Below are 16,709 nucleotides of genomic sequence, written 5' to 3' on the forward strand. Positions count from 1 at the left end.
CCGGAGAAAGCGTCAATATCACTGCACTACCTTGTCATGCAATAATATTATGGTTTATAATTATTGTTGTCCTCAATATCATGCATCCATTGCTCTATTAAAATACAATAGCACCTCTCCAGCAGCAAAGAGCAGACTGCAGCAAAGACAGTCATATAACTCAGCCTACAGGTAGAGTAGCTGGGTAGACAAAGAAATTCTGGCTCAATTTGTTGAGGGACGATATACACGAAATCAACACTGCCCCACAAAAATGCCCTGGATCAAAACAAATGAAAAGCAAAGTGCTGAAAATCAGACTCTGTATCAACTTAAGAGAAATGATAGATAATTAATCTATTCATATATTTTTGTCTGCTATAAGCAAAATAATAATTATAATATTTCGCACCTGGAGTTGTACAGGGTAAATTATATATTGTTATTTGGAACACTGTATATACACACGCGCATAAATCGGGTCTTGAAACCCAAAAAATCGATTATAAAATCAGACCCAGACTTGTACGCCTGTTCAAAAATACACTTAAATTTTTTGAATGGTTAGAACTAGCCGTCCCCTGCAGCTCCGCCCCCGTATTAGTGAAAAAAGACTGAGGGGGGCCCAGCCTAGCTTCCCCCTCCCCTCGTCCCGCAGCCTCGGTCTTGGATTAGCGTGAATATATCACTCCTGCAAGCGAACTATGATTCTTAGTGCAATGACAGAAGTCGCAAAATCAACTGTAATGTTCAAGCAAATTATCGAAAAAAAAATTGATCTAAATTCATTAAGTAGTTCTTTCGTTCACTAGCTAAGTTAATGTAAGGTACATGCCCCAAGGCTGGTGAGTGAGTGAGGAGGGCCCATCCCCCCTCCCCTCGGCTGGCTGCATCTCTCTCAGTTTCACGCAAATACAGTGGTACTGCAAGCGAACTATCATACTTAGCACAATGAGAGAAGTCACAAAATCAAGCAGAATGTTCAAGCAAATTATACAAAACCAACCTAATCTAAGTCCATTTAGTTCTGTTGTGAAAAGTGGACAGACATACAGATGTTGGATTTTATATACAGTATATATAGATCATTTTTATTTTACAAGACAAATGAAAAATAAACTATTTTACAAAACAAATGAAATTGCAAATGAATACCTAGGTAGGTATTTTACTGTTTTTTAATTTTCCTCCTCTGATGTTGAAACCTCTCTGAAAATAGGTTATTCCTCATTATTTATCATTTCATCATAGGGATCCCAATCATTTAATTCATGCTTGTATTCCTCCTCGTCATCATTCTCCCATAATGCGTCATCCTCTGTGCCCTCCATTGCATTTGAAATTTCACATTTTAAAATTTTATTACAATTTCAACTCTGACTTTCGACCATTTAGAACAAATTGACACAAGGTATCTAGTAATGGAGCTCGCATGGCTCAACTTTTTGTGTATGATTTTTCACGTTCTAACATCCAGTTGTTCCATTCTTCTCGTACGTTGCCTTTAAATGGTTTGTTGAAAGAGACATCTTAGTCCTTCAAGTATTACAGCAGCTATGTTTTTTTTTCTTTTAATAGTGACTTTGTTCTATCAGTTACATGACTGCGAAACATGTCCCACACCAACAAACTTTTATTGAATACGCCATTCAGCCAGACTGAAGGAGTCCTTTTTAGCTTGGTTAGCTTGTGGGACTCCAGAGACCGCTGACAATTAGCAACAGGCCAAGCGCAGCCTTACAATGGCAGTGACGGATGCAAAAAATCTAGAATGGTAAGAGTTTGGTAGGCCACAGAATATTACTTTGATCTCAAAATAATTTTGGCAAACTGTCAGGTGACATGCAGGGATATAGTCAGGTGTTAAAAGGAGATCTGAGGACCTCCTAAATCCCACTGACATGCTTTCCTTTGAGGAATCAGAGTCTGAAGACTTGGAGAAGTAGTCACTGATCATGGAGCTGAATTTGCTGAACTCTTCTTTGGAAAGGCTCCAAGGGGTGTAGGATATTTGCAGAGTTTTTAAAGGCTCAAGATGCTGAGACACATCTCTTCAACATTGCATTGCAGCTAGGAACAGTGCCTCAGAAGAATTCTAGAGGGTTCATGGAAGCATGTTCAATGAGTCTACATGTGTTTTGAGGACTTTGAAAAGGGGTGCTTTGGGAGAATGGAGTACTGAGCAAGCTATTTCTGGCCATTTTGATCTTGGACGACTGGAGCAAAAGCTTTTTTCACATTACCAGCAGTTAAGATAATCATTCCCTGTGGATGTAGGCCTCTACCAGGGCTGCAATTTGTCACTGATTCTGTTCATAATTTTTTTGGACAACATCTCTAGGCACAGCCAAGCAGTGGAGGGTGTCGAGTTCAGTGACCAGAGGATTGCATCCCTGCTTTTTGTGGATGATATGGTGCTGCTGGCTTCTTCGTGCTGTGACCGTAGACACGTACTGGGGTGGTTTGCAACTGAGTGTGAAGAAGCTAGGATAAGGACCAGCACTTTTAAGTCTGAGGTCATGGTTCTAAGCTGGAAAAGGGTGGTTTGCCCTCACTCTGTTGGGGTTGAAGTGCTTCCTCAAGTGGATTAAAGTATCTTGGGGTCCTGCTCACAAGTTGAAGGAAGAAGGGAAGCAAAGATGACAGGCCATTTTACTGGTCAGTCATGGTGAAGAGAAAGCTAAGCCAAAAGGCAATGGTTCTTGATTTACTAGTCAATTCACATTCCTACCCTCGCCTATAATCACGAGCTGTGGGTAGTGACTGAAAGAACTAGAGCACAGCCAGAAACAAGAGAAATGAGTTTTCTTCACACACTGTCTGGGCTCAGCATAAAAGAGGGTGAGAAGCACAGACGTTAAGGAAGAGCTCAAAAGAAAGCTGCTGTGCCCCTGCATTGAAAGAAGTCATTTGGAGGCCTCCTGGATGCCTCACTGCGGAGGTGTTTTGGCTATGCCAACAGGAAGCAGACCTCAGGGTGGACCTGGACACACTGCAGGGAATGGATGGCTCGATTTCTTATCATTCTACATAGGCTATTTTATACTCAGCACTCTCCAATCCACCACACACCGTATACACAATATACGATTACTGAAATCTACAAATATTTACTGCACTTGTCATGTGTCTGAAAGATGCAATGTTTAAAGTTATCTGAGTTGGAGAGAGTGGAAACAGGAACAGTAAAGACTCAATGTTTTGCAAACTATAGCTATAGTTTAAGTGCTAATTGTTAAGGGTGACAGCCATGGCCTAGTGCTGAAGAAAGCTTATCTTCCGACAAGTAAAAACATTTTCAAAAACCACAAAAAAAACCCATGATTTTCTTAAAAGCATCAATTACACCTCTATCAACTGAAGTCTTGATTTTTTTCTTAGTCTTCCTTTTGCTTATACGGTGTCTATAGAAAAAGAGGAAATATAAGAATTAAGAGAATTGTTAATGAAAAGCCTTTGAAAGGTATTTCGTCAAAATAAAATCATGATTCGTTCAATTGGACTTTCATTTGTCATGGAAAAGTGCATACTGCTTTCCAAGGATTCCTTTTGGCCATCTGAATAAATACTGTACATGCCACCATCTGCTCAAACCAAACACATTCCACACACTAACCACATAATAAAAATATTACACACCGCATTTGTGCATATTTTTAAAACTTTTTTAGCAATACTTTATACATGTGAAGAATATTTAAATCTCCTGGTTAAAATAAGAAATATTCTTCACAGCATATTCAACAATCTGTATTAAAAAAAAAAATTAAAAAAAGGAAAGAATATCCAAAATAAAGTTTTTTTTTTTTTTTTTTGCAACATGAGTTTGATTATTTACAGCTTTCTAACACATATTTAACAAAAATAGATTAATTTACAAACTTAATCAGAAGACAAATATTTGTAATAATTATTTAAAAAAAAAAAAAAAAAAACACTGGTATATCCCACGCTCAGTCAGCTTGGGAGGAGGCAGTTTTCTATAGGGCTCTGTAGTTTTTAATAACTGGTGCATATATCTTTATGTATAACAATTTGACCATCTAAAAGTAATCTTGTTAAGAAAGATTTTACAAATGTTCAGTCAGCCTAGCTGTGAAATGGCTAATACATCATCACCTTTCTCCAACATGCGCATACAGAAATTTAGTTAAAACTTTAACTGCAGCTTCACATTATTTTTGCATTACATCCTTTTCAACTATTAAGTTGAAAAGATAGATATTTGCTCCTTAAGATGCTAATGTATACTGACAATCCTCATGGTAACAAGGCTTTTGCAGAAGATATCTAAAAATCCAACAAACTTTATTAGTTGAATTTCTTTAACATCCAAAATGAGGACCATGCATCACTGAGAGCAAGGCATTTCTGAGAGTACTCATGGTTGCTGATTAGCTGATGGCACTTGAGATGCAACTAAATTATTGCCTATGAGTACTGTAGACTTTGTATTAGATATTGAGTTGCCTGATAAAGTAATAATTGTGGTGCCAGCAGCATTGCTGATGGTTTCCGTGGTATGAAGTATGTGACTGCCTTCATCCATCACAGATGGGACACGTCCAAGGGTCTCAATGGTTGCTGCAGTTGGTTTATATATAGGCAGGCCAACTTTGTCCACAACTGATCCAGCTTTAACGGCAAGTGTAGGGGTGAGAATTACAGTTTTTGATGTGCCCTGCAACACCTGTCCCACTTTAGGTACAACAAAACTTTGGGAACTAGCAATAGGTGGGTTGTTGAAAGTAGCTGTCACTTGGGATCGTTGATTGATAGACATCTCTGTTTGCTGTGGTTTGACAGACTTTGTGAGAGCTGACATCTTGGCATCTGACATCACGTAGATTGTTTTTGTTGGGCTAGTTGTGGTCACTGAAATGAAAAGGAAGTGGTATTAATGTAATGCAGAAAAATATAGAAGAACAAATAAATGAAATACACACACAAAATGTTGCAGATGTCTAGGCAAATACACATGTTTTACAAAGCTTGAGGCTCTTACAATGCTCAATAATGAAATAGCTGAGTAAGTTAAAACACATGTAGCATATAGTAGCAGTATGAAAATACAATTCAAACACTTTAGATAGATCATTGCTTGTTACTTTTTATGAAGTCAGGACAGAAATACAATCACAAAACATGATCAGACTAATGTTCTCTTACAAAACATCTTTAAATTCATTAACACTAGAATTACCAAAGCCTACGAAAAAACTTGTAAATATGGCCCACCTTAAATTCCTTCACACCTCTCCATCAGTGTCTTTTGTCTTGTAAATGTGCCGATTATGACAAGCAGTCTACTATTCCATCCTCCCACCGCCGCAGAATGTGCACAAAGTTCTCCCAGCTCATGCCTTGATTATCTGGGAGTGAAGTGCTAGAGTTTTAGAGTGGAAATAACAGATAGTTATTTGGAACACATGCATTTCATGTGTGTTCTGTTTCTACAATAATCTGTGAAAACACATTGTTAAAACAAACGTTTTTCATATTTTAGTAATAAATGAAAAAATTTAGGCATAAACTAAATAATGTGTGAAGCCTGAAGTCCAAAGATCAAATAAACACTTTCACAAAAGGTTCAAGGATGATACAAGTTTCCGTGGCGCAGCAGTAAGAATGGCTAACTTGTAATCAAGAGTCCCCTGGTTCGATCCTGACTGCCTCGTATATTTACTGTTTTGAGTAATGAGCTGTTCTTATTGTTAATATTATATAATAATCACATACATTTGGATTGCGTCTGTAACAGCTGGTGTACATTTATAGTACTTGTAAAAGTTAGCGTTTTTTTCTCACTTTTATTCTCTCAGTCACGATCACGATTCATACTAGCTCCCACATCCTCAAGGGATCGGACGCTGTTAGTTTTAATTTGAAACTGGGAATAACTGTAGATGTGAGTGGTGTTTTGAAAACACCAATCACATCTACAGTTATTCCCAGTTTCAAATAAAAACGAACACCGTCAGATCCCGGGGGGCGGTAGTATGTATCATGACAGAGAATGTTACAGACGCAAACCAAATGTATGTGTTTATTGTATAATATTAACAATAACAGCAGCTCACTACTCAAAACGGTAAATATATGAGGCAGTCAGGATTGAACCGGGGGGACTCTTGATTACAAGTTAGCAATTCTTACCGCTGCACCACAGAAACTGTTGAATCATCCTTGAACCTTTTGTGAAAGTGTTTATTTGATCTTTGGACTTCAGGCTTCACACATTATATAGTTTATGCCTACATTTTTTCATTTATTACTAAAATATGAAAAACATTTCTGTTTTAACAATGTGCTTACACAGATTATTGTAGAAACAGAACACACATGAAATGTATGTGTTCCAAATAACAATCTATTATTTCTACTCTTAAACTCCAGCACCTTACTCCCAGAAAATCAAGGCATGAGCTGGGAGAACTTTGTGCTTGTTCTGTGGCGGTGGGGGGATGGCACATTTACAAGACAAAAGACACTGATGGAGAGGTGAGAAGGGATTTAAGGTGGGCTGGATTTACAAGGTTTTTCGTAGGCTTTGGTAATTCTAGTGTTAAAGTATAAAACTACTTTAAAGATTATTATTTAAAAAATATAGTAATAAAATATGCCAACAGCACATTTTGTAAAAATTCCTTATGTGTAATAAAACATATACTATTTAAATCTAGAACTTAAAATTGCTAGTTCTAAACACAATATAAACAAAAGTTACATGGCCATTCATTAACCCAGCAATAAGTAAGTTTTCATACTGTACTTCTTAAACACTGACTGGATTAATGATTTGCGCATTAGGTCCAAACAATGAATCAATAAGCATCATTATAATTATGACCGTGAAGCTTTTTGGAACCAATAAAGGCTTTCCAGTTACTTTTCAGGGTCTTAAAAGAAGCAGGAAAATTCTTAGATACAGGACCCAAATGAAAACAAATAATTAGTTGTTAGAAGTGTTAACTTTGTTAAAGAAAAAAAAAAAGTTTAACCATTCAAAATTAGTGTATGACTGATGAGTCAGCCACATGATGTTATTAATTATGAATCAGTGATATTTATAACTAACAAATTTAAATATACATTTCCTGGTTGAAGAGTGATATAGACGTGTTACATTTCTCTCCAGTATTAAGCCCATTGTGAAAATATCTTACACCTATTAATAAAATTAAAACAGTACAGGAAAATACAGTTGTGCTTGAAAGTTTGTGAACCCTATAGAATTTTCTATATTTCTACATAAATATGACCTAAAACATCATCAGATTTTCACTCAAGTCCTAAAAGTAGATAAAGAGAAACCAGTTAAACAAATGAGACAAAAATATTATAATTGATCATTTATTTATTAAGGAAAGTGATCGAATATTACATATTTGTGAGTGGCAAAAGTATGTGAACCTTTGTTTTCAGTATCTGGTGTGACCCCCCTTTGCAGCAATAACTGCAACTAAACGTTTCCGGTAACTGTTGATCAGTCCTGCACACTGGCTTGGAGGAATTTTAGCCCACTCCTCCGTACAGAACAGCTTCAACTCTGGGATGTTGGTGGGTTTCCTAAGGTCAGGACTTTGACTTGTCCTCACAGGTGGCGCAGTGGTAGTGCTGCTGCTTTGCAGTAAGGAGACTGTGGAAGATTGTGGGTTCGCTTCCCAGTTCCTCCCTGTGTGGATAGCGCTTTGAGTATTGAGAAAAGCGCTATATAAATATAAGGAATTATTATTATTGGCTATTCCAAAACATTAACTTTATTCTCCTTTAACCATTCTTTGGTAGAACGACTTGTGTGCTTAGGGTCATTGTCTTGCTGCATGACCCACCTTCTCTTGAGATTCAGTTCATGGACAGATGTCCTGACATTTTCCTTTAGAATTCTCTCATAAAATTCAGAATTGATTGTTCCATCAATGAAGGCAAGCCGTCCTGGTCCAGATGCAGCAAAACAGGCCCAAACCATGATACTACCACCACCATGTGACACAGATGGGATAAGGTTCTTATGCTGGAATGCAGTGTTTTCCTTTCTCCAAACATAACGCTTTTTATTTAAACCAGAAAGTTCTATTTTGGTCTCATCTGTCCACAAAACATTCTTCCAATAGCCTTCTGGTTTGTCCACGTGAGCTTTAGCAAACTGCAGACAAGCAGCAATGTTTTTTTGGAGAGCAGTGGCTTTCTCCTTGCAACCCTGCCATGCACACCATTGTTGTTCAGTGTTCTCCTGATGGTGGACTCATGAACATGAGCCAATGTGAGAGAGGCCTTCAGTTGCTTAGAAGTTACCCTGGGGTCCTTTGTGACCTTGCCGACTATTACACGCCTTGCTCTTGGAGTGATCTTTGTTGGTCGACCACTCCTCGGGAGGGTAACAATGGTCTTGAATTTCCTCCATTTGTACACAATCTGTCTGACTGTGGATTGGTGGAGTCCATACTCTTTAGAGATGGTTTTGCAACCTTTTCCAGCCTGATAAGCATCAACAACTCTTTTTCTGAGGTCCTCAGAAACCTCCTTTGTTCGTGCCATGATACACTTCCACAAACGTGTGTTGTGAAGAGCAGACTTTGATAGATCCCTGTTCTTTAAATAACACAGGGTGCCCACTCACACCTGATTGTCATCCCATTGACTGAAAACACCTGACTCTAATTCCACCTTTAAACTAACTGCTAATCCTAGAGGTTCACATACTTTTGCCACTCACAAATCTGTAATATTCGATCATTTTAGTTTTTAAAAGCATCAATCTGCTGTTAAGTCAAAAACTTTCTAAATAGGCATAAAGGGTCTATGAAATTCATGAACTGATAAATCAACAGAATATTTGTTATACCTACACACTATCCCTTCAACTCCTTGCATTTCTTATGCCATAAATCAGTGTTTCCAAACCTTGGTCCTGGGGGCACACTGTGGCTGCAGGTTTTTGTTCCAACCAGCTTCTGTTTTTAATTGGACTCCTGGGCTAATTTAGTGATGTGTTATTTCCCAAGTTGTGTTTCTTGGGAACAATATAGAAATTAGAAAACTAAGTTTGGTAATATATATATATATATATATATATATATATATATATATATATATATATATATATATATATTACAATGTACCAACAGAATCAACAAAAGAGAGTTAAGCATTTAAATTTATAGCAAAAGCAGAAATATTTCTAAATGCCTTATAAATGTAAAAATCATGCTGCTGTGCTTTTCTGAATGTAGAATAAAAGAAAAAAATCACCAGGTAATTAAATGAGATCAGTGCTATCAGGTGTTGTCACTGATTAGGAATCTGGTTGGAACAAAAACCTGCAGCCACAGTGTGCCCTCAGGACCGAGGTTGGGAAACACTGCCATAAATAATGAACTAAGATTGACAAATCTTGGCTTTATTATTTAGGCATTAAAAGAAAATGCTTGAAATACTACAATTACAAGAATGAGAGAAACATGAAAGTTTTACTAGGAAGTACTGTTGCCACTTAGATATTATGCAGCTTTTATATATCATCTTATCCCTTATCCCACCAGCGTACTCTATTTCAGGGTTGTAGGAACCTGGTGCTTATCGTGGCAAGCCTGAGAACAAGGTAGGACCAAACTCTAAACCAAAAATCAGTTTATCACATCCGCTCAAACGTGTTCACACCCAATTTAGTGTTGTCTATTAATCTAAATAATACCTGTGAAATTCTCCCATGATAAGAAGGGTGCTTACAACTTAGTGTAATATAAGACTTGAAACTGGTTCTCAATTTTCTTTTTACAGTTAAAATTGTCCACTATAACTGTACAACGTTTGAATGAAACAATATATTGAGCTGAGAGAGGTTTTATCACAGGTGGCATAACACAGGCTGCAGCCTGCATATGGTTAACAGGAAAACTCATCAAGCAAAGACACTTTTCAAAATAGAACCACTACTACTTCTTTTTCATATGTAATATGTCCCAATATGCTTGAGAATTAGTATACTGAAATGACTACTCGGTGGAAATTCTTGTGCCCAAATATCTAAATGACAAGTTAATAGAAGTATCAAATATAAGTTCTTAATTACAACTGTGTTAAATTATTTTATTCAGAGTTTTAATGACATTTGAGTTATGTGAACTACAACAAAAAGTCTAAATGTTGAGTAGTAAATAGGGATAAGGTGCATATGTTTGAACTTGAGCCCCATGTAGAAACAACAGATGTACGAGGTGGCCTGGTGCCTCCTGTTTTGACTTGCACATTCTTCTGTGTTCATCTGACTTTTCTCTGTTGACTTAGATTTCTGCTCACAGTCCAAAAACACAGAGACAGATTGATTGACAAATCTAAACTATAGTATGTGTGCATGAAGATAAGTGTTTCTTTTAATTGAGTGACATTATATGGGGCTGGCTATTTCTTTGTGCTTAGCGTCATTAATAACCAGGACAACCTCTGGCCTCACATAATCTCATCTTTATGTTGGGTTTATAAAATAGAAGAACTTAATAAATGCTAACTAAAAAAAACTGTTAGTTTTAGCTGCAATAGCTGTGAATTGCGACTCCAAAATTCACTATGAGTGCATTTACATGCACACACACAACAAGATTAAGGGTAATAACCCGATTAAGGCAGAAACCGGATTTCTTAGTAATCCACTTTTACATGGGCAAGTAATCTTCTGCTGTTCTTCTTTGTCAAAATGCTCCAATGTCATTGAACTGCACAAAAAGAGATGAAACATTATCATAAAACATTGCATGCAGCACAGTCTTTTCTGCTTGGTTGTGTGATTTCGCTCTGCAAAGGACCCAGTACATGTGCTCCTTACATTACACTCAGTGCTGCTGGAACAAAACTAATACAGGTATTTTTTTTTCTTTTAATTCAGTAAGAAACATTGCCTTAGTTTACTAATTTTTTTAGATGTAATTTACTATACAACACAAGCTACTTTTACAATATTACATTACTACTCTTGAGATTGTGTTGCCGAATTTGGCACTGTACCTACAGCTCATCAACATCAATTTAGCGATTTCTGAAATACTGAGAAATTACTTTAGCCAGGAGAAGGAATAATGCAGTTGCCAAAGCATTTCCTTCTGGAAGTTTATTTTGCGTAAGCTTCAACATGTGGCTACTGAGAGTATGTGTGAAGCAAATAAATGTGCAGGCTGACAGAGAGCAACACAGAAGTGCAAGCTACAAAAACCTTAACAGTAACCTAGTTTACCTAGTAGTGTTTCCCATTGGCCAATAATCCAGTTTCTGTAGCCGGAATAAGGGTTTACATGGCATTTTAGAAACAAGGTTTCTGTGAATGGCCAGGTTATTGAGGCGCATGTAAAGAGCCTACTGTCAGGTGTTACAATGGGTAAAAGTACAAGGATATTATTTTTAAAGTCTTTACTTGGTAGATGGCTTTTCCTTTTTTTTTTTTTTTTTTTTTAAAAGGAGTTCAGATTCCCTTAATAAACCCAAAGGATCCTCTGAGTATGTAACCTGTGTATGTAACTGCAGGTTGGGAAGCTACATGCCTGATGTATGCAGTTGACCACCAGCAAGGACAGAGAACACTTTCTTTAAATCAGGAAGGTTTGAGAAAGAGGGTGAAGACTTTCTTAGAAAAGGAATAAACTAGAGTCCTACACAGGCATTAGTACTTGACAGTATGGGCTATCATCTCAATCATGAAGAATGTAATGGTAATTGCTGAAACATTGATACAATGCTTTCGCTATATGGCTTTTATTCTCTAGGTAATCTTGAAATATTAGACAAAATCATGAATTTAAAACATGCCAAGTTTTTGTTTTGCACTATGGCCAACAAATCTCTAAAATGCAATGCATCTCATTATAAGTAATAAATTACTACAGTACTATATAACCCTTGAGTATACATGCTATAGTATAAATTATTTTCATGTATGTATGATACACATTAATGCCTTTTCCTCCAAAAAGCACATAAAATTATACAAAAGACTGAAACATTAAGATGAAAAGCAAGACTTTCAGTATACCTATCTAAGTCTTTCAAGCATCAGTACCAATCACCGTAACATCATGTTGGCATATTAAAAGTACATAAAAGAGACTTACTTAAAAAGAAGGAAAGAAAGAAAGAAAATTCAAGTTTCTTTAAATAACCCAAGAGGTATGTATTCACATTGCATCACTAGCCAAACTTTATTGTTTAAAGCTTATCAAATCTAACATTTTTATCAAAACTGCAAGCATTAGAGGTAGAAAAAGAGCACAGCATTATTTCTCAGAAGCCTCTATTTGATTTTATGATTGCAATTAAATTAAAATGCAATTAAAGAGGTAGGGAGTGAAATTTTGCCTTAATTTGTGAAATGAGGACAACAGAATCCAAATGGGTTAAATACACACTTAATTTAAAATGATGGAAAACTGGCTTCTCTCTCCCATCTCCTTCATTATATATGTCTCTATTAAATGAAACAGAAGGAACATTATGTACATAATGTAAAAAGGTTTTAGGAACACTGTCCTAAAATATATCCTATAAAAGTTTTTTGTCAAGTTTTATAATCTTCCTGACAACTGTGTGTTAAATTCTTGTACATTTTAATATATAAGAAGCTTAATTTTTATTGGTTTTAGAGGAATGGCACTAAAGCCTTAAGATGAAAAAATTGGAGAAGAAAAATTAACCGCTTTTGTCTTTAAAAAACACCTCAAAATCCACCATCATAAGTATGTTTCCTAAATACCATTCTATAAATCAATTTTAGGCAGCTTAATCCAATTTCATTTATTTGTTGTTTTTAAAATAAAATGTCAATGAAGAAAACTAACTTTGCAGTTATGAAAGTGGTCATAGCACCATGGTCAACAACAACCAAGAAAACAACACCCTAAATCGAGTTCAAGGAATAACTCTGAAGGAATCTACATGTGGTAGATTAACTATATAACAAGTAACACCACTATATATATATAGCATTTAGCTGAAGCAATTGTAACCACATGAGACTAATTAGGTTTGTGAACACCCACCATTCCTCCTGTTCCCCACTGGTTTGTGCCAACATTTTGGATCATATGGAAATTAGTCTTTACCATTCAATGGGACAAATTGCCACAACAGACCAGGCATGTTATAAACTATATTCCCTGTGAGCTGTTCAGCTGTGCACCTTATTTCAGGGTACCACACAGCATTTTTGAAATGCTGTGCAGCTGTTATCTCATCATTCACCCAAGGCTCCCAAAACTCCACTGTGGTCCAATATGCCATTTGATACATTACAGAGAACCATTTGTCATTTATGTGCTGGTGATTTGCGGTGATTGATAAATACTGTTTTACATACAATGAATAACAATAAGAATGGCTGGCTAAACAGAGTGAACTTGAATGTACAAGAAAGCTTAGTCTGATTTCAACCACCACACTCTATGGTGTAACCAAAAACTAAGGTCTGAATGCCTCAGCTACAAACAATGATTTTTCAGAGTATTTATGAATGGACAATTTACAACAATCATACTTTTTATTTGTTTATACAAATAACACATGAATCTGGTCAAAAGAAAAGAAAAAAAGAAATACAATGTAAAGTGTCCTCCCTTGAGGATTGTGATAAAGACATTTTCCATTAATTTACTCCTTTCTGCCACAGCCTGGAGTGGCAAATCAAACAATTTAGACATGATTAAAGTGCACATTGCAGACATTAATTTAAGGGTATTTGCATCAATTTCAGTCACACCATATAGAAATGACAACACATTCTATAAATGGTACCCCCATTTGAGGGCACCATAACGTCTGGGACAACTAATGTGACAGGTGTTTGTGATTACTGAGGTGTGTTTCTTTGCTTCATTAGTACAGGCATAAGATATCTAGGCTCACTTCTACCAAGCAGTCATTGCATGCAAGGGATATGCAACAAAGTACTAAAAATTACTGCTTTAATATACAGTACCTACCATTGCTATGCCCCAAACATTATGGTACCCTGAAATGGGAGGAAACATGTATAAAAAGTGTTTTTATATTTGTACATGGTGTGACTGAAATTGATGCAATACCCTTAAAATTGAAGTCTGGAATATGCACTTTAATCACATCTAAATTGTTAGATTTGTAATTTTAAACTGTGAAATAGAGGGGTAAATAAAAAAAAAAAAAAAACGTGTCTTTGCCCCAAACATTGTGAAGGGCACTGTAGCTCTTATGGCATAATTAATTGTCCTTTGAATTAGTTCTGTTATGTGTGGGTGTGCGTCCAGATATACAAGAGATAAGCAATGTCTCTTAGCAACTTAGAAAAATAGAGGAGAGGTGGGTACATTATACTTGAGATTAGAAAAAGGATACATGCATTTTTTTTAATATTTAGAAATGCATTTTTCAACTCTGCCACATGAATGACAGGATGTTTTGCTTCAAATTGCAGCATTGCTAGAGAATGGATTATTACTTTACTTGTAGCAAGGAAGCCAGTATTGCTTAATGATGCAGTAATGAGGGCTACAGAATATAACACACACACACACACACAAACAGCGATTTTAGAGACCACTGAGGATCAGAATCACCTGCATCTAAATATGCAAACGGAGATAAAAATTTTACTACTGGTGGCCTGTGTCCTTAAAATCAAACTTTACAAGAAATTAACATAAAAAGACAGCATCTAGTGGTTATTCAGCATTGCAGAGAGTTACTTAGCATTAAAGCCTGCTTAACAGACAGGTATCGTGTTTGCTGAATGCCGAAGACCTTAAGGAAGCAGAGCAGAGCAGTGGAGAAGAGGAAACTGAGCGCAGGCTGCAAATGCCTCACCTATGGGTGGTGAAGATGATGCAGGCAGGCCAGACCCTTTCTCGGCACCTCCGGGCACCTTACAGAGGTCCAGCTGCGAGAGGATCTTGGCAGGGGGCACGGCGCAGGCAGCCTGGGTGTTTCCATTCCCTGGCGCAGGCTCGTGGCTCTGCAGAATCGAAACAGGGACCATTAACCAGAGACTCAAAGAATTCCCTGAGACATGGCGCATTCACAAAAGCAGAGCTAGACTGTTGTTCCTCTTTAAAGGATCACCAACAAGGTCAGAGACTTAAATTAGTTAAGCATTAGACCTCTAGAAATACTGTATTACGAATTCTGAGGATATATTAACACAATGTACTGTACTTAAATACATTTAAAATAAATAAAAGCAAAAAACATATAGTTCTAGTTTTAGTAATTGGAGAGTATGAGTTAGATTTACTTTCTGAGCTAACTGGTATGAATACTGCAGTACTATTCTTGCAAACTATATAACATTTGAGTAGCTGGGAAAATCCTATGACCTCAGAAGCAATTTGCCTTGCTACAAACATACAAGCAGGAGAGAGAGAAAAAAAAAACAAAAAGATATATTTTTTTCATTTTCTGAAACCAATTTTTGACTACAGGGTCATAGTTAGCCGGTGCTTACTATACAGTATGAAGTATACAGTTTACTATATAGTTAAAAGTAGATCAACAAATAGGCAAAAGTACAGAAACAATAAATGAAAAAAATGACTGCAGCCCAATTATGCATACTTGGCACAACAACAGGAAAGTAAACTTTTACCAAAACCCCCCTAAAATGCTTACCAATAAAAAGAAAAATTTCACTCCAGCAGCCAGGTTTGATTCAGAATACATAAGGATCTAATTTTCTTTTTAGTCAATTATTAATACCACAAAAACAAATCTATGCAAATGCAGCTACACAGAGCATTTTAGCATCAAAAATATTAATCTGCCTACTAGATGCATTCAGCAGCCAGAAATTACCACTCTGAGTACAGCACCACTTATAATTTTAAGATATTGTATATATAAAGCATATTGTGCATAGTCTCGGGTAATTTTTATAAAAGTGTGCAATGGCACATATCTCTAGTTCGCATTGTACTGACTAAGAATGCAGAAATTTCATGAATTACGTGATCAATAAGCTGTTGATCAAGACTGCAAAACACATTTTCTTTAGTAAGTCCATTTAGGCACTCAATGCTCTAGTATCATTTAATCAACACAGGGGAAGGGGAAAGAGGAAAAAGCACCACATATTAATGCCGAATTGAGTTAAGGCATGAATGAATATGATAATGTTTTGAAATAAAACAACTATCAAAATGTTAGGAAAAATAGACCTGAGGCAACTTTACACTGAGCACTTACACCTGTTGACATAAACAAAACTAAATATCAAATGGACAAGTGTATCTCTGATGTCACTGACAAATGCACAGATACAAAAGATGCTTACAATCTTTAAGAATTACCTTACAGTTTAACAGTTCTAGCAAGAGATGGGATGTCTATAACTGCTTTATAGAGAGGAAGACATTTACAAAGCTCTAGGCTTTCATTATTTTTAGTAGCACTTGTAATCTGAAGGTAGAAAATTTAGGGAATCACTCAAACTCCAATTTTTTTACATATACAGTCACATAAACACATCACTTATTTGAGCTGACATATTCTACCTATGGATGAACGGCCATAGGAAACTGTGATGTATTAAAACAATGATCCAGAACTCAGAAAGAATTCAATAATATTTCATGATAACTTCAGAAGAAATCACAGTGGGCATTAGACATTTTAATTTATAGAACCTTTTTTGATGGTTTAATATTTTTAGGGCTCCTGCCAAGCTACAAAAAAATAAAACAGACAAAATTTTAACATGTTCCAAATCTCACTAGTATGAA

General features: G+C 36.3%; 1 protein-coding gene across 3 annotated transcripts in view; it reads right to left on the reverse strand.

Moving 5' to 3' along the window:
• Positions 1–4,193: 4,193 nt before the first annotated feature.
• Positions 4,194–16,709, reverse strand: part of kansl3 (KAT8 regulatory NSL complex subunit 3) — a 159,900-nt gene continuing 147,384 nt past the window's right edge. For 2 of the 3 annotated variants that reach the window (XM_028806093.2, XM_028806084.2), the window contains 2 exons: positions 14,800–14,947; positions 4,194–4,854 (listed from right to left, as the gene is read on the reverse strand). In XM_028806093.2, the coding sequence (XP_028661926.1) occupies positions 4,361–4,854; positions 14,800–14,947 (642 nt within the window). In that variant the 3' untranslated portion in view covers positions 4,194–4,360. The remainder of the gene's footprint in view (positions 4,855–14,799; positions 14,948–16,709) is intronic. The other variant, XM_028806102.2, reaches the window with a different exon arrangement.

The sequence above is a fragment of the Erpetoichthys calabaricus genome, chromosome 1 (genome assembly GCF_900747795.2).
Source record: "Erpetoichthys calabaricus chromosome 1, fErpCal1.3, whole genome shotgun sequence".
Classification (NCBI taxonomy): domain Eukaryota; kingdom Metazoa; phylum Chordata; class Cladistia; order Polypteriformes; family Polypteridae; genus Erpetoichthys; species Erpetoichthys calabaricus.